The following is a 19,333-nucleotide window of genomic DNA, read 5'->3' on the forward strand; positions in this document are numbered from 1 at the left end:
TTTTTTTTGAGACGGAGTCTCGCTCTGACGCCCAGGCTGGAGTGCAGTGGCGGGATCTCAGCTCACTGCAAGCTCCGCCTCCCGGGTTCACGCCATTCTCCTGCCTCAGCCTCCAGAGTAGCTGGGACTACAGGCGCCCGCCACCTCGCCCGGCTAGTTTTTTGTATTTTTTAGTAGAGACGGGGTTTCACCCTGTTAGCCAGGATGGTCTCGATCTCCTGACCTTGTGATCCGCCCGTCTCGGCCTCCCAAAGTGCTGGGATTACAGGCTTGAGCCACCGCGCCCGGCCGGTATCTGACTCTTTAGACTTGAAGCTCCAGGCTCTCAAAACCCAAAGCAGTGTTTCTGAATGAACATTGGAAACAAATTAAGTCTGGCATATATTTATGCTAGCCTAATTAATAGGATAATACCTAGAGAAGTCTTAAGTCTTACATAGAATGGAGGAAAATATAGGTCTATAATATTACAAATAAGCCATAAATGAAATCCGAGACTTCTTATTTTTAAACTAGATTGACTAGCTTCTTTTTCTGAGCACACAATTTTCAAAGATGGAAATTGGTGACATGGAGTTGAAACTGCAAAATAAATTTGTAGCGCTGCACTGATTTATATTCTAACATGACAGAGGAGAGGAAGGCAATAATCATTTCTGGGGAGGCTTCCTGTGGTCCTTGAGTTAGAGAAAGACTCTTCCATTCTTTAACTCAGGAGAGAAAGATTAGTTCCCAAACCCATCCTCTGTAAAGAAGAAATTCTATAATGACTTCTTTAGACTTTACACTTGCAAATAAGGCTCAAGAGGGAACTAGGTCACATTTGATGCTTTTCTTACCATTAAAATATGTCTGCTGAGGCTGGATGCAGTGGCTCACATCTGTAATCCCAGCACTTTGGCAGGCCAAGGAGGGCGGATCACTAGGTCAGGAGTTCAAGACCAGCCTGGCCCATATGGTGAAACCCCATGTCTACTAAAAATACAAAAATTAGCTGGGCGTGGCAGTGTGCACCTGTAATCCCAGCTACTCAGGAGGTTGAGGCAGGAGAATCGCTTGAACACCGAATGCGGAAGCTGCAGTGAGCTGAGATTGTGCCACTGCACTCCAGCCTGGGTGACAGAGCAAGACTCAGTCTCAAAAAAGAAAAGAAAAAGTCTGCTAAAATAATAACTACAATTAAAAACACTTACGAACTAAATTTAGAAGGTATCTGTACATTGAAATAACTTACATAAATGTTCGTCTCTATCTGCTTGGAATTTGATATAAACATTCATGACAATAAATAGTTTGGTTTTAAAAAAGACAAGATTGTATTTCCATATAGGTCAGTCCAAAGTTACAGTAGTCATCTCTAAATAATTGCTGGACTGTTGCAATAAATTTGCAATAAATTCAATGTGATATTTGCTAAATGAACATACCTGCCATCTGGTTACTCAAACTGTATTTTTGCAACTTCATGGATACACAGGGCCCAGTAGAGATTACTGTAGTCATCTTTAAATAATTGCTGGACTGTGGCAATAAATTTGCAAGAAATTCAATGTGATATTTGCTAAATGAGCATGCCTGCCATCTGGTTACTAAAACTGTATTTTTGCAACTTCATAGATACACAAGGCCCAGTAGCACTGAGATGTAAGAAGCCGATATGAGCCTAAGGATCAATTCCAAAGCAATTTGAGAGTTCAAGCCATTCATTTGTTTTCAGCACAAAGTGTTCTCCACATAACAAAACAATGAGTCTGACTTATCTGTCTCTTTCCTGTCCTGTTATCTTTAAAAATGGCCATCATGACAGGTTGCAAATGGGCTTACAATATTCAGCCAACTTTGAGGACCATGAAGAAGAATGGAAAACAGTTGGTGTGCTGCTTGCACCATGTCCTGCTGGTTCTGGTGCCAGGAGCACTATTCTTGCTGGTCTCTTCAAGGTGCACACAGAAGAAGCAGCTGAATAAAATGGCAAAAGTCTTCATGTATCTATGAAAGTGGGGAAAGAAGGTCCCAAACCAACCTTTTCATCAGGCCCCTGGCAAGCACCTCCCCATACCACACCAAAAGCAGAATTAGTAGCATTGAATACAGTGCCTGAGGGGGTCAATACATGCTGATTATACACAACTACCTGGGAAGTCTGAGAATAGTTATATAAAGGATGCTGGAAGAGTGCTTATCCTAGTTTCTGTAGCCATGGTGATCCATGTATTGGATGTATGCCTAGCCCAGGCTGTCTCAACCTTGGTACATTGACATTTTGAGCTAGATAATTTTTGGTTGGGGATGGGGTGGGAAATGCTATTTTGTGCATTGTCTGAGGTTGAGCATCATCCCTGGCATCCCCCCACTAGATGCCAGTGGTGTTCCTCCCCCTAGCAAAAATGTCTCCAGATATTGCCAAATGTCCCAATGTCCCCAGGGAAGAGGGACCAAAAATCACCCCAGTTGAAAGCCACTTATCTAGTCTGTATATTCATGACATGGACCAGAATTAGAATGATTACATTCTCTTCTCTTTTTCCTGAATCAGTGTTTCTTCATCTACTTATTGAAGTATTATATTCTCTTAATCTGCTTTCATTCGGTTTTCTCTGTTCTCATACACCTGAGGGTTGGGGGCAGCCTTTCAAGGTACTGCCATATAAGTTAAGAAGAGCTCAAAAAAGACCTGTTTCTCCCTTAGGAGAAGGGAATATTAAAGAGAAAACATTCCACATGGAAATTGGATCAGTAGCTAAGGAGGCTGTTTTGCAGAATGAGTTTAAGATGGCCTAAGCTGAAATTCACGTGTCTGTGAGCCCAGAAGAACCTTTGTATGTTAAAACAAACTACTTTCATTTGTTTGCTACTGTCATACAAAAGTATCCTTCTGACAAACAGATTTTTTTTTCTTTCTTGGCTTTGTTTTTATTGACTTCCTATTTATATTAACAGTATCAGGAAGATACCCCTGTGGGCTCCAGGAACAGACTCAGACTGTCTCAGTAACTCTTCCCCCTTCAGAAGCACGGTAAGTAGTCCCGAGAACTAAAGCAATGAGCAACCTCTAGAGTGATGATTTGTGTCTGCCCTTTTTTTATAGTGTGAAAAATTGGAATCTTAGAATACTGACTTAAACCCAGCCAGTGGGTGATCTGCTTGAAAATGGCTACACATTCATACGTAAGGGTGAGAAATAATTTATGACACATAAAGCTCATGAAAAATTCTAATTTCATTCATGTTGCTACAAGTATAGCTTCATGCTTTAAAAAAAATGTGGGCTGGTAACATTTTTCTATCTTACTTACAGTGTAGAGTTAAACAGGTGCCCTTACCTCTCCTCCAGTGCATGGAAAAGGACTGGAGTATTTAGAAGTACAAATAGCTCCCTTCCTGCCAACGTCATCTTCCAGGCCAAATGTAGCAGAGCAGTTAGTCGCGAAGTACTTATAAGGCTTCCATGTTCTCCCAAAGTCCTGAGAGCGGTCCAGCACCATGGCAGCCGGCCTGGGGGACTTGAACACCATAATTAGGTGAGTGAAGTAGAATTCAGCTTCCAGGTCTAACTGGATCTTTTCTCTGTGCACATCCTCCGCAGACTGCCACCACGTGCGAGGAAACCGGAAGGACGAGTCTGCCATGGCAGATGGCAGGTGAGCCAGGTGAGGATGGGCAGCATTGCACTTGTCACATTTGGGCTGCTGACAAGTCAGATCCGTGTTCTCACTGTAGAAGCAGTACAGTTCGGTAGCATTCTGACCGCACGTGGTGTCTGCCCAGAGTTTTCGCCCCAAAGCCAAATTTCCCATCCGAGGGTTGCAGGCTTTTTCACAGCGGGAACTCGCTCCAGCTACTCCACTCAGTCCTAAGAAAGGGAAAGCACACATGATGCAAGATAAACCCATCTGGAAAGCTCTTTTGTCCACCTAGTCCATCGACAACAGTCAAGGATCTCCCCAAAAGTGCTTGAGACTTTCAATAAATGGAAAATTCTGCCATGCTCCACCATGTTCATGTCTGAGTATGAACACTGTTCTGCATTCACAATGCATTCATGTACGAGAGTGTGTGTGTGTGTGTGTGCGTGTTTGCTTTTTATGTTCAGATGTAAAATTCACATCAGAGAAACAAACACTTTAGGCAGAGGACAAGAGGAGGAAAAATAGAACCACCAGGGTGAAGATTATTGGCCTAAAACTTTTCAAGTACTTTGCCTTATAAATGTTTTCTGTATTTCAAATACATTGATGTGTTTTTGAAGTCATGACTATAGAAAAACTATAATGTTTTTAAGACCACCTAAGTTAGTCTTTCAAATTTAATATGAGTCCTTCACATGATTTAACATGTTTATTATGAGAATGCATTTAGAAGGAAATGTGGAATTCTATTTTCTTTACATTTTTAAGCCAGTGAAGGGATAAATTCCCTAGGAAAAGCAATATGAGATATTTAATAAATATACGATAGGTCCTCATTTAGGGGGAGGCAAAGCTAGAGACCTTTGGAGTTCAGATGTGCACTATCAATTTCTAACATTACGTAAACATAACTAAGAAAAAAACTCTGAACTGCCAAATGGCAGAAAAGCTTATTTTACATGCTGTCTCTTCAGGGTTTCTACCTGTGGCAGGTTATACAGTAGTCAACTGTTTGCTTAACAGGAGAGTGTCTACAGTCTGGCAGCCACTAACAGCACCTTTAAATATTATCTGTGAACTAAAACACCTTCTTTAAAAAACACACTCTTCCTCCCAAAGGTCCAACAGACTTCAATGTTTTAAAATGACTTAAAATGATAAACATTATCCACTTATTAACATTCTGACTACATACTATAATCCTTTGATTTGGGTTTGGCGTTTTAATTATGAATACCTTAAGCAAAAATCATCTATTTTAAAGGTTAAAACAGAGGGGAAAAGAGGGAAAAGGAAATCAAGCCCTAAATTCCAGCTAATTGAATGTTTCTGCTTCTTAAGAAGCAGTACCTCTGAACTGTTATCACAGTAAGGATTGGAGGAGGCCAAATGACAGCTTAGGCTGCAACAGAGACATTTCACACACTGACAATGGCCAACCCCACATAGCCTTGCAACTAAAGGGCTTCCTTAGGCGTTATTTTTTAAATGTCAAATTAAAGTGTGCATGATGCCTGGGTTCTGTTTGCTACTTTTCTCATTAGCTGGGGCAACAGTTGCTTGTGGCCAGAATCACACAAACACACAGTGTGCTATGACTCACCTGTAAAAAATTTCGGGGAAAATCATATATTGCCTGTACAAGTATTTTTGACTTGAAACACTTGCCTTGTGATGTTTATTTACAACCTTTCAATGGCTTGCATGTTTTTGCCATAATATGGTTTGAGACGGAAAAGATTTTTTAAAGCTCATCTTTTAAGAGTGCAAGACTTAAAGTAAAATCTTAGGCCTTTAATATGTCCCCGGGAAAAATATACAATAATTTTAAATGCCCCTAAACTCCTAAGTCCGGAAAAGATTTGAGCCAGATAAACAATCTGTGGGGCAAAATACTTGGAGTCTCTCGAGTGACTATTCAATGATACTAAGGATGCTCCTGTGACTCGGACTGGTTTGGGATGCAGACTGGAAAGCCTGGATTTTGCTGGGTGCCAGCGGCCCTCAGGGAAGGGTGGAAGCCCAAGGGAGGAGATGCGTGCGAAAATGTTCTGTAGCCACCTGCGTGTCTCTCTAGCCCAGGCTCCCCTTTCTGACGAGATCCGCAGGAGAGAGTGGATGTCTGTAGACTCCCTCACATCTCTCCCCCTCACCTACAGGGCTGCGCTTACGCCTAACTGGAAGCCAGGTGACCCGCAAGAGGGAGGGAGAGGAGCAGAAGGGGCTCCCGAATACAGAAACGACGAGCCAGGAGCCGGTGGCCTAGGGCAGCCCAAGAAAGCCAGGATGGGAGTGGGAGGGAGAGGGCATCTGCCGACGCCTCCACCGGTTGTCCAGTTACTGAGCCAGGGAGCAGACCCGCCTCTGACCTCCCGCAGAGTTTCGGCCAGGGTACCAATTCCCCAGGGGCGGCCAGCCAGCTCAGTGCAAGCCCAGGGTGATCACCACCTATCGTCCAAGCCAGGAGTCCCACTGCGTTCCAGTCACTGCTCCGGGGAGAGGGCGCTCAGCTCTGCCCCAGGTGTCCTTACCTGGTTCTCTAGTACCCAGCACCAGGTCAGGGACGCCAGCGATCGGCCTCCACCAGAGACCGGCCCCGGCCCACGCGTGCCCAGGGTCGCTGGGCCACCCCTCCTCATCATTCCTTAGGCCATGAAGTGCCGGGGGATGGCGAGCTGGGTCCTTTGTTCCCTCACCAAGTGGAAAAGCAGTTTTTTAACAAGCCAAACTGAGAAAGAAACCCCGGTCGCAGTATCCCCGGCAGGGCGCACCCAGGATATCTGGTTATCCAAGCGCGTGTGTATCCCAGTTGTAAAAATAAATCAATAGTATTTGAAAGTGCGGAGCCCAGGGGAAAGGAGGCGGAACATGGCCACTCATTTCACCCTCGGGAGCAGCGCTCTGCGCTCGCAGCCCCGGCTCCCCTGCACCTCCGAGTCCCGAGATGGGTTAGAGAAGCAGCGAGGAAAGGGGTGGGGGCCCCGCCGCGTCACCACCCACCTGCGGCCACCACCGTGCAGCCCCAGAGCAGCAGCAGCCGCGCGCAGCTCCCCATGGCCGGGAGGAGCCGGGAGCAGCCGGGCCGGGCGGGTGCAGGAGGGAGCCGAGACCTCTGGGCTGCGGGATGAAGCGCCGCCGTCCTCGGGAAGGACCGGGGCCCTGGTTTCTTCCTCCTCCTGGGGCGCCGGGCTCGGTCAGCGGGCGCCGGCAGCGGGAAGCCAGGGGCCGGGACCGCGCGGGGAGGTGGGGTGACCCTCGCGCACCGGCCTGGCGGGTCCCGGGCACCTGGGGGGCGGCGGGAGCCCCGGGACCATAGCCGGCCTGGCCACGCTGCCCCGCGGAGCGGCCCTGCGGGCTCGTCCGCCGGTAGCCCGGGGCTCGGCGCCCGCAGCCGCCGCTGAACTTTGCGAGACCTTTCACTTCCCGGCCGCCGCAGCTGCCGCCTCCTCCTGGGCGTCCTCCTCCGCTTTTCCCACCTCCTCTGGCTGCCCCGGCTCCGTCCGGTCCTTCTCCACCGGCAGTTCCATGCGATGCATTTTTATTGCACCGACGCCGCAGCGCTCCGGTGCCAGCCCTCCTCCCCTCGCACCTCCACCCCTTCCTCCCGCCCGCCCCCCACGCTTGACAGCCCGGGCGGTGCAGCCGGCGAGGCCGGATCGCCGCCGCCGCTGCCGCCCGAGGAGGGGTTCCCCGCGCCCTGACCGGCGCCCCCGCTGCCCAGCTGCCCGCTGGTCCCGGTCGCCTCAGCCCGGCCCTCGGCTGCCCTGGCCCCCCTCCTGGCGCGCGCGCCCTGCATCTCCCTGGTGATCCCCCTGGTGCCCTGCAGCACCCACAGGCCTCCCCTGGGAAGCAGTCTCCCACCTTCTCCCGGAACATTCCTAAGAGCAGTTGACTCCCTCTAGATCAGGTCAGGGCATGCCAAGGGGCTTAAAAAACCGCGAAACAGGCTAGCGCCTACTTCCCACATCCCCCGGCGAAACAAGCCCTCCCTCCTTCCCCAGCCACCCCCTCTCGGGGAGTCCCATGACCCGGGGAGGGACACCCCAACCCAGCCCCGGGTCACCCGCACTGAGAGCGCGCCAACTGCTAAGCGGCGTTCGCAGCTTCTGTGCTGCCTTTTGCGGGGGTAGGGGGATGTCTCGGCTAAACAATCGCTGCCTACATGATCCAAAGGTGTGCCCACTTTGGTGTAAGAGGTGTTGCCTAACTCAAACTCAAGGTGCTGAAAGAAAAGGGTCACAGGATTAGTTAGTGGGCAGTGTAAGAACGTCCTTGTCCAGAGGCAGGGCAGAGGCATGACAAAGGGAACTCTTTGGTCCTTCCAAGCGTTCTCCCTTTATAGAGTATGCTGTGCTGTGAAACAGTGTTAGGAACTAACTTATGGGGAGCAATTTAGTAGCAACCACACGCAGCTAATTGCAGACAGGATTGCTCAGGGCTGGTGCTTCTGGAAAGAGATAAAATAGCAGCCGAGTCTGAGATTTTTGCAAGTTCTGTGAAAATATAATTCTACTTACACATCCAGGGAAACTGGCAAAAGTTAAGTCGACAGCAATTTTGTATTGCAGTGTTCATTTTGTTCCTTTGAATATTTTCCAGAAAATTAACTATGTTCCAGATACCATTTAGTTGTTGTGTCTGTTACAGATGAGGATAATTCAGAGTTTTGGGATACATGTAGATATTATTTACAATGATCCGGCCAGGAACATATAAGAAGTTTATATCTCTCAGGGGGATCTGTGTTGAGGTCAGCATAATTCATTTGAAAGACATTAAAATTATTCTTCCGGCCAACACAGGAAAGTAGCAGAAGGTGTGGACAGCAATTCATGTAACATCACCTGCTTTAGAAAATAAACCCTTTGAGTTTTCAAATACTGGCAATGTTGGGGCTTTCTTCATATCTCCTAATGGAGCTATTGAAACACCTCTCCAATTAATCTTTTTACCAAATAAATGATAGGAAACTATAACAGCCAAAGGTTCTTAGCATAAATATTAATTTAATAGCCAAGGCAAATTAAACAAAGGGGTGGATGCACATTTATTATTAACTTCTGAGTCCAGTATATTTAGGCAGAAGTAATCCATTTCTGTTTTTTAATTAACAAAATTGTACGCATTTATCATGTACAACATGATGTTTTGAAATATGTATATGGTGTGGAATGACTAAATCTAGCCAATTAACATATGCATTTAAGAACACTTTACACCCACTGTCTTAGCATTTTTCAAGAATACAATATATTGCTAAAAATATAGAACGCTTCACAAATTTGTATGCCATTCTCATGCAGAGGCCATGCTAATCTTCTCTGTATTGTTCCAATTTTAGCATATGTGCTGCCAAAGCAATCACAGAACAACTCCATATCTCATTACAAATTTCAAAGCTATTTACTGTCTGCACGAATCCTGCATTGATAATATATTTCCTTGATTGCTGAATAACTGGCTTTTATTTCCTTTAACAAGACAGAAGGCTCTCTAATGGTAGAACAGTCTTTAATATTCAGTTTATAAAAAACATTACTATGTTTTTCTGATATTCTTCCTTATTCTCAGCCAAGAACACCTACAATAAGTATTCATTACATGTTTTTGACTGAGTTATGTTAAAACTATTGTCATATACTAAGGGGCTAAGGAGACTAAGGACTAAGGAGAAAACCAGTTGTATCAGAATGATTTCCCGTATTTAAAAGGAAACTGCACATTCGACACCAATACTATCTATATGAAAAGCTCAGGAGAGAAAAGTAGTCAGCATTCCAATAAACATCATTTGCTTATGTAGTCCAGTTTAGTTACAAAGGATATTTTCATTTTGAAGAAACTATCTAAGAAAAGGTTACCTACATAAGAAACATCTTGGATAAGTATATTATTGCCTATGATTTTGTTTTTGAAAACATCAGTAATGGATTCAGAATATTTTGTATTTTATGAATTAGAAGGAAGCTTAGCAAACTTACAGAATTTCAATAACAAGTTCCCAGAAACCACAAAATTGATAAGTTAAATCTAGAATATTCCTGAGAATTTGAAAGGAAGTTAAAAGGGTCTTTGAAAAGTAAAATAAATGGCATAGCCAGGTGTGGTGGCATATGCCTCTGGTCCTAGTTACTTGGGAAGCTGAGGTAAGAGGATAGCTTGAGCCTGGAAGGTTGAGCTGCAGTAAGCTGTGTTGGCACCATTGTACTCCAGCCTGGGCAACAGAGTGAGACTCTGTCTCAAAATAAATAAAATAAAATAAATGGCAAAACTCTGTGCACCAAAAACTTTACTCACAGGAGAGCCCTTCAGGACCTCACTTAAATTATTCATGCATTTTTATGAAGTTGGTTATGACATCTTTCTAGATCACAGCCTATTAGAAGTAACAGATTAGAATGGAGCAGGATGCTGTTAAAGACAGGGGATAAGCTGAGGTGATCTGGTAATGAGAAGGAAGAGAAAACTCTAAAAAGTAGCCAGAAGTGCAAAAACAAAAACAAAACACCCACAGCAATCTGAGGCCTTCTAGTGCAGAAACAAAGCACCAAAAATCTATAAAGGCATCACTCTCCGGTAACTTAGTAGAGTAAGTGAGGTTCCTAGTGGAGCGCAGGACCTTCAGAATCAGGAGGGACCCTTGAGCCCAACTTCTCACTCCATCAAAACCCCTTTCCACAAAGCCTGTGTCCAAAGGTCATCCAGTTTCTGTTCTAAAAATCTCCACAAACAAAAGCCTCAAAGGCAATTCGGCTCATTTTTGGCACTGTTCTATTTAAGTGGGATGTTTCTCTTCTTAAAATTCTGTGTTTATAGTTTAATCATCTCCAAGCACACAGAATAAGTCCAATTTCCCTTCTGGTAGGTATTCAATGATTTAAAGTCAAGTTTTAATAATTTTCACCTTAACTATCCTTTTAATTTAAACACCCTTGTGACAGGATTCCCATACTTTTCACCATCTTAATCACCTCTTTTCAGATATACTCCAGCTTGTCTTACACTGTGCTCCTAGAACTCAACTCCAGGTTTGTCTGATCAACATAGAATAGAACTAACAGTTTCCTTAACTTAGCTCTATGGCTTATAGTTCTGTAACCTAATGTGATGTTGGCTGGTATATTTGAAGTCAACTAAAATCCTTTTTTCATATATTGGTATCTTACTGAGTCATCAATAAAAGGTAAAATATGATTTGTTTAACCAGAGGGAAATATTTTCACTAAAATACATTGCATGTAGTAAGCATTCAATAAACATGAATTTGAAGAATAAATCAACAAATTTAAGCTGCTAAATTTGAAAAATGGTCACAAATTTTAAAATAAACTTCTAGTTTTCAATGGACTACCTATTTTCTGAAAAGGTGATCACTTTTATGGAAAATTTGACTCTTCAACAATACTATATACAACTGGCATTATTATACATTTCCAAGAAAAAGAAAGACTCTGAAAATAGTGATATTTTTAGTATACCTAGTGTTTTTTCTCCATGGAAGTATAAACATGATCTCATTTATCCTCACAGCATCAATGTGTGGGAGGGAACAGGAATAGTTGTGCCCATTTATACAAACAGAAAGCAAGATGAACGATGTAAGCGCCAAACTTAGATCATACAATAAATACACACTGAAGATAGGACCTGGGTTTCCAGTTTAAAAAATCATTGCTTATCCACCAATTTTCCATGAGTACAATCTTCTCTCTCTTTGAACTGGAAGACTATTGGGAGAAGATAAAATGGAGAATTGTTTTCATTAAACTAATCCTAGATTTTGTTTTCTACCTGGACTGTGCCCTTTGAATGCCCTTTAAAAACATCATCTTGGGAATTTCCTTAAGCTTTAACCTAAGCCTCCTGCCACGGGCACTCTTTCTTATTTCATGTGCTTCCTGGCTTCAGTTGCTCATTCCTAGGAAGGGAGTGAGAGCATTTGAAAATACACGTGCTCTTCCAGGAAGGTAACTATACTTTTCTTAAAATAAAATAAAAAAAAAAAAGCAGGCATGCTCTCTCACATTGAAATTAATTATGTGAGGCCAAGAAATTAAAAAAAAAAAAAAAAACAAGAACAGTTCTGTTGTTATTACAGATATACCTACCATTGACAGCATTATATTGACACAGATTTTAAATATTTTTCCCTTTAAATGACTCTTAGCTAAAACTTTCTGTACCTATTACTATTTCTGAAATTGATGAAAAGATGCTCTGAGACAAATTAATACTAAAAAAAAAAACAGGGTCTCACTCTGTCACCCAGGCTATAGTGCAGTGATGGCATCATGGCTCACTGCAGCCTCAACCTCCCTGGCCTCAGGTGATCCTCCTGCCTCAGCCTCCGGAATAGCTGGGATTACAGGCGTGCATTACCATACCCAGCTTATTATTATTATTTTTTTGTAGTGATGGAGATTTGCCATGTTGCCCAGGCCTTGAACTCCTAAACTCAAGGGATCTGACCACCTCGGCCTCCCAAAGTACTGAGATTACAGGTGTGAGCCACTGTGCCTGGCCTACTTTTTTTAAAAAGTAGAGAAATAGATTAAAAGACTACAAATTGGGATTAGTGTATACTGGTCAGGAGATGGGTGCATCAAAATCTCACAAATCACCAGGAAAGAACTTACTCATGTAACCAAATACCACCTGTTCCCCAAAAACCTATGGAAATAAGAAGGAGAAGAAAGAAGAAGAAGGAGAAGAAAGGAAAAGAAGGAGAAGGAGAAGGAGAAGGAGAAGGAGAAGGAGAAGAAGAAGAAGAAGAAGAAGAAGAAGAAGAAGAAGAAGAAGAAGAAGAAGGAGGAGGAGGAGGAGGAGGAGGAGAAGAGGAGGAAGAAGAAGAAGAGGAGGAGGAGGAGGAAAGAGGAGGAGGAGGAAGAAAGAGGAGGAGGAGGAAGAAAGAGGAGGAGGAGAAGGAAGGAGGGGGAGGAGGACGAGTAGGGGAGAAGAAACAATTAGCAAAGTCCTCATGAGGAGGAAAGAACAGTAAACACTATGGGTTTATTCCTCTTACTTTTTCCTTTTGTATAGCAGTGTAATGGTTAAGAGCATGAACTGTGGGGTCTGACTCCCCAGGTATGAATCCTGGCTCCACAGCTTACTAGTTGTGTGACTGTGGGCAAGTTACTTAACCTCTCTATGCATTGTTTATACATCTGCCATATGAGAATAATAATAATGTCTAATTCATAAGATTATTTTGAATATTAAATGAGTTAATACTTCTGAAGTGCTTAGAAAAGTGCAAAACACACAAGAAGCATATTATTTGGTTAAATATATGAAATAGTAAAATGTAAATTCATCGTGTAGATACAATCTCTTCCGGCCTGCCCTGAAATTCCATCTTTAAATTATATACAGATTTTAAATAGGTAGAAGCAAAATAATTGCCCTGGCTTAATTTTTAAAAATAATTTTTAATTTTTAATTTTTATGGGTACATACTAGGTGTAGATATGTATGGGGTACATGAGATACTTTGATACAGGCATGCAATGTATAAACGTCGCATCGTGGAAAATGGAGTATCTGTGCCCTCAAGCATTTATCCTTTGTGTTACAAACAATCCAATTATACTCTTTTCACTATTTTTAAATGTACAATTAAATTTGTATTGACTATAGTAGCCCTGTTGTGCTATCAAATACTAGGTTTTATTCTTTTTGTTTTGTTTTGTTTTGTTTTGTTTTGAGATGGAGTCTCGCTCTGTCGCCCAGGCTGGAGTGCAGAGGCCGGATCTCGGCTCACTGCAAGCTCCGCCTCCCGGGTTCACGCCATTCTCCTGCCTCAGCCTCCCGAGTAGCTGGGACTACAGGCGCCCGCCACCTTGCCTGGCTAGTTTTTTGTATTTTTTAGTAGAGACGGCGTTTCACCGTGTTAGCCAGGATGGTCTCGATCTCCTGACCTCGTGATCCGCCCGTCTCCGCCTCCCAAAGTGCTGGGATTCCAGGCTTGAGCCACCGTGCCCGGTCGGTCTTATTCATTTTAACTATTTTTTTTTTGTACCCATTAACCATCCCCACCTCCCCTCACCACCTACCTGTCCCTCCCTACCCCTTGCCAACCCTTCCCAGCCTCTGGTCACCATCCTTCTACTCTCTCTCTCCATGGGTGCAATTGTTTTTGATCTTTAGATCCTAAATGAGAACATGAAATCCTACGAATAAGTGAGACCTGTGCCTGGCTTATTGTACTTAGCATAATGACCTCCAGTTCCACCCATGTTGTTGCAAATGACTGAATCTCATTCTTTTTATGGCTGACTAGTACTCCATTGTGTGTATATGCTGCATTTTCTTCATCCATCCGCCTGTTGATGGATACTTAGGTTGCTTCCAAATCTTGGCTATTGTGAACAGCGCTGAAACAAACATATGAGCGCAGACATCTTTTCAACAGGCTGATTTCCTTTCTTTTGGGTATATACACAGCAATGGGATAGCTGGATTGTATGGCAGCTCTAATTTTAGTGTTTTGAGGAACCTCCAAACCATTCTCCATGGTGGTTGTACTAATTTACATTCCCACGAACAGTGTGCGAGGGTTCTCTTTTCTCCACATCCTCGCCAGCATTCGTTGTTGCCTGTCTTTTAGATAGAGGCCATTTTAGCTGGGGTGAGATTATGTCTCACTGTAGTCTTGATTTGCATTTCTCTGGTGATAATGATATTGAGCACCTTTTCATATACCTGTTTGCCATTTTGTATGTCTTCTTTTGAGAAATGTCTATCCAAATCTTTTGTCCATTTTTTAAATGAAATTATTAGATTTTTTCCCCTATAGAGTTGTTTGAGCCCCTTATATATCCTCGTTATTAATCTCTTGTCAGGTAGGTAATTTGCAAATATTTTCTCCTATTCTGTTGCCTTGGCTTAATTTTAAATGCAGCTTAATATCTATAAAGGTATTCCACAGAAAATGAAAGTGTGAAGCAGCAAATCTTCTCCAGCTGGAAGGAGAAAGGAATTAGCTTTGAATGAGCACCTAGAGTTTACCAGGTACAATGTTGAATACAATCCTCACAACAGCTCTCTAAGGTTAGGTTGTCACACCCACGGTGAGGAAACTAAAGCTCAGAAAGGTTGAAAAACTGAACCAAAGTCCCAAAGCTGAGTACACGGACAAGCCAGAATTTGAACTTCTGTGTGTCTGATTGTAAGCACAATAAACTTTCCATTTCCTTTTTTGAGAGAGGTGGTATATGTAGCAAAGCAGTTAAGAGGAAGGATTCTGAACACATCCAAAACTAAACTCATTTTCTTTCTCCCTTAACATGTTACTCCTCCTGTATTCTATATCTTGGTAGAATGTCACAACTGTTTCCTGCTGGATCAACACAAAGAGAATATCATTTTCCAAACATCTGCCAAACACTCGTGTTCAGTGAAATATACTAAGTGTTCTGAGGGAAAAGAATTAGGTAGTCAAATAATTTTAATATTAGGTTAAACAGATATAAATAGGGCTTCTTAAAATCTTTAATATGCAATGTTCATTGTCAATCTCTAAGAAGTGGATCCAATATTATATTAGATATGACATTCAGTTGCATGAACAGAAATCCAACTCAGTAGCTTAATCAAATTGAGATTGATTTTTCTTACAGGACAAGAAGTCAGGAGGTAGACAGTCCAATATAAATGCAGCTACTCAAGGAAGTCATACAAATTTGTTTGGTGTTCTCCCTCATGGGCACAAGATGGTTTTTCTGCCTCCAGGATGTGGTTTTATTCTAGAAAAGAGAGAAGAGTAAAAGATACATGCCACCTGAGCCTTAAAACACTTTCCTAGTAACCTCACCCATCTGCTTATATCTAATTGTCCAGAACTGGGTTACATGGCCTCTCTAGACCACGAGGAAGTCTGGAGAGCTAAGCCTTTTAACTGGGCACACTGATACCCTTAACAAAATCAGGATTCTACTGGAAAGAAGGGGAGGTTGGATATCAAGTAGACAACTACAGGAGCAGTATATATACGTCATCAAAAGTTAGCAATTTCACTGGTGTGTTTGGCCCAAGCACCTATTAACATATTCAGTGGCTTCTCATCATTGGCACATAGAATGCATGTTGCTTGGCTTGGCACCCAAACCTATATGTCCCAGTTCCTTGCCACCCACAGTGAACAACCTGCAGTCTTCAAGATGGACAACACTGCTTCATGCTTCTCTCTTCTGCACACCCTCTCCTCCTTCTGGCTACCTCTGGCAGGTCCTTGGAAATTCAGTTCTGACAATAACTGCCGTGACACTTTTCTTTCTTAGGCTCCTCTTCCAACAGTGTTAGTTTCCCCTCTGTCCTCTCATGGCACCCCCTGTATCACTTTTATTACTCTCAGTTATACTTTTTTTCTCATATATTGGGTGAAAGAAAACTAAGAAGCAAAATTGTAGATAACGCTTTCATTATTGTTTTTGGTTTTTGTTTTGTTTTCAAACAGGGTCTCACTCTATTGCCCAGGCTGGAATGCAGTGGTATAATCTCAGCTCACTGCAACCTTGACCTCTGGGCTCAGATGATCCTCCCGCCTCAGCCTTCCAAGTGGCAGGTCTATGGGTGCACACCACCACGCCCAGCTAATTTTTTTTTTTTTTTTAGAGATGGGGTTTTGCCATGTTGCACAGGCTGGTCTTGAACTCCTGGGCTCAAGCAGTCCACCAGCCTTGGCCTCCTAAAGTGCTGGGATTACAGGCATGAGTCACAGTGTCCGGCCACTTTCATTATAACAACAGGAAACATACATATGAAAAAGGCCTGGAAAGAAATACATCAAAATATTGGAGATGACTGTTTCTCTGGGCTCTAAACTTTCAGCAATACCATAGGATTGTTAATAATTACATTTTTATTCTATAAAATATAACAACTTAAGGCAGGATATGATAAAGTGGTGCCTGGCAGTGCCTCAAGAGTGGCATATAAAGTAGGCTAATTGATACAGGTGAAACTTTGTGGGCTCAGGAAGTTAAAAGAACCACATGGAGGATGTGGACTGAACCTGGGCCCTAACAATTGTGTGAGCGTGGATTAATACGGTGATGCGTGAGGGCCAGCCATGCCGGTGGTGGTCATCTAAGTGCTCCAGTGTGAATAAACAGAGTGCCTCTGAGAGAATGAGTGAAGTCTATTAGGAGAAGGGGATTCATAGGGATCCGTGGAACATGGAAGAAAAAGTAGAGGAGGGACAAACAGATAAAGGCTTTGGCAAGTCAAGCTGCTTTGTGTTGGGAGGTTCTCCGAGTTATAATTTAGAAATGACACATCATAGATTAGAAAAAGAAGACTTGGAAGGTGAGCTAACGGCTACTTTATGAGAATACCTAGGTCTACACCAAAATGAGGATAAGGATAATGGACAGGGGTTGGGGGGAATTGAAGAAGAACCAAAAAGAAATTGGTAGAACTTCATAACTGACCATGGGATTGGCAGAAGACTGGGAAGAAATTAAAAATGACTTGGGGGACCAGTGCAGTGGCTCATGCTTGTAATTCCTGCACTTTGGGAAACTGAGGCAGGCAGCTCACTTGAGGACAGGAGTTCAAAACCAGCTTGGTCAACATGGCAAAACCCCATTTCTACTAAAAATACAAGAATTAGGCAGGCCTGGTGGTGCATGCCTGTAATTCCAGCTACTCAGGAGGCTAAGGCAGGAGAATCACTTGAACCCTATGGCAGGAAGGAGGCGCGGGGGGCGGGGGGGGGGGACAAAAAAGTGACTTGGATTGGGGGTTCTGAATCTGGTTAGTTGAAAAAATAATCTCTTTTGCAGAAATAGGAAAATCAGGAAATGTAGTTGGTTTGGGAGGTGACTGATTTCCGTTTGGAACAGGTTGACTTAGTGAGGATGGCAGACCAGTCATGTCCAGCAGATGGTTAAACTGGCTTTGAAGCTTAGCAGAGCAGTCAGACAATAAAATTTATAATTTTGCCTAAGACATAATTATCCTGATAAAACATTAGCCTAGGAAAAGACCTTGGAAGTTATTAGTCCAACCTTTTCTGACACAAGAAAACTGAGGTCCATATAAAACTTTTTATTTCACAGGCCCCAGCCTAGTCAAGGTTATACAGCTAGTTAGGTTTGGTGACTAAGTTGGGTTTGCAAATTCAGCCTTTTCTTTGCCTAGCACCCTTAGGTAAACAATTGAGAGTACAAAGATTCTACTTAATTTGTCTAGCTCAAAGAAAGTACTATTGTCCAAGTATTAGAAAATCAAGCTTAAAAAAGCTCAATCTACTGAAGCAGCAATTTGATTAAAAAATCCTTTGTCCATAGGTAGGATTTCAAGATATATAATATAGTAGAATATGTTCAAGCTGTTAATTAAGCTAGATATGCTTCTGGTTTGATTTTACCTATAGGTCCTAATTACCCTGGACACTTTCCAATCCCAAACTGTGCTGCAATTTCAAACACAAGTGCCTTTTGGAATATTTTTACCACAAACCTTACAAGATTACAATGCAATTTAGAGGGTAAATCTATGACACAATTTGCTTCAAACCTATATTCAGTATAATCGACCTCATCACAGAAGAGGCATTCAGTTATCAGAAACATTAGAAAAACTTCATTAAGCAATATTAAAACTGTACCACCTCAGAGCTCAAATTAATGGTTTCAGGGTGTTAATACATTTTGAAAACCTGTAAATGAATTTTAAGCAAATTGGTTTGGGAGGCCAAGGTGGGTGGATTACATGATGTCAGGAGTTTGAGACCTGCCTGGCCAACATGGTGAAACCCCATCTCTACCAAAACTACAAAAAATTAGCTGGGCATGGTGGCGGGTGCCTGTAGTCCCAGCTACTCTGGAGGCTGAGGCAGGAGAATTGCTTGAACCCAGAGGCAGAGATTGCAGTTAGCCAAGATCATGCCATCGTACTCCAGCCTGGGCAATAAGAGTGAAACTCCACCTCAAACAAAAAAAAAAAAAGAAGAAGAAGAAGAAGAAAAATTTTAAGCCAGTTAGCCATAGCCACTCAAGGTTACAATAAAAGTAAATCCATTTAGATTTCTGCACTCCACAAAATAACACCTCAAATGTTCTACCTTAGACTTTCTCTACTTATAAATGCTATTTACTCACATACATATTCCTCACTAAATTTGAGTAATTAAAATTTTAAAGCCAAATTAATGCAAAAATATTAATTGCACTGAAGCCCAAGCACTTTTTCATGTATATAGTAAGTCTCTCTAACATAACTATTGAAGATTCCTTCATCATAAAGAAAAAGTACATCATATCCCCACTATCTGTCCTCCTTCAGAAATGTTTGAATGAATACAATATTTATTGCAAACAGAGAAAAAGGAGTCTTTTTTTTTAAATAAATGATGAATTCTTATTAAAATGTATGATATTTCTATCATGAACAGAATTATTTCTTTGGTAATGAAATCCTTTAAAGCTATAGTAACACTTTCAAAATAATATTAAATTTTACATTGAAAAGAATCCTGAAGTAGCAAGGGAGTTCCCAGTCTATTAATGACCCTATAGGAAGGGTGAAGGAAGTAAAGATTACTATCTCTTACTCTGAAATTTAAAAAATCACAGCCTGCAGACTTGAGGTAATAAGTAGCTAAACTCAGTAGCTTTGAATTCCTTTCTCAGTCTCACTGGTATGGTCTTGGATATAGCACTTTTAAATAGACAAAGGGAATCAAATATACTTATTGTTTC

General features: G+C 42.5%; 1 protein-coding gene and 1 non-coding gene across 4 annotated transcripts in view; both read right to left on the reverse strand.

The window, feature by feature from the left end:
• The window catches only part of NTN4 (netrin 4), a 122,643-nt gene extending 115,058 nt beyond the window's left edge, over positions 1-7,585 (reverse strand). For 2 of the 3 annotated variants that reach the window (XM_025403386.1, XM_025403384.1), the window contains exons 1-2: positions 6,630-7,193; positions 3,324-3,853 (exon numbers count right to left, since the gene is read on the reverse strand). In XM_025403386.1, the coding sequence (XP_025259171.1) occupies positions 3,324-3,853; positions 6,630-6,684 (585 nt within the window). In that variant the 5' untranslated portion in view covers positions 6,685-7,193. Of the gene's footprint in view, positions 1-3,323; positions 3,854-6,629; positions 7,194-7,490 lie in introns of those variants that run through there. The other variant, XM_025403387.1, reaches the window with a different exon arrangement.
• Positions 7,586-8,887: 1,302 nt separating this feature from the next.
• On the reverse strand, positions 8,888-8,994 carry LOC112635767. Its single transcript, XR_003122084.1, has one exon. It is a non-coding gene; the product is annotated as a U6 spliceosomal RNA (small nuclear RNA).
• Positions 8,995-19,333: the final 10,339 nt, after the last annotated feature.

This window comes from Theropithecus gelada, chromosome 11, assembly GCF_003255815.1.
Source record: "Theropithecus gelada isolate Dixy chromosome 11, Tgel_1.0, whole genome shotgun sequence".
In the NCBI taxonomy this organism is placed as follows: domain Eukaryota; kingdom Metazoa; phylum Chordata; class Mammalia; order Primates; family Cercopithecidae; genus Theropithecus; species Theropithecus gelada.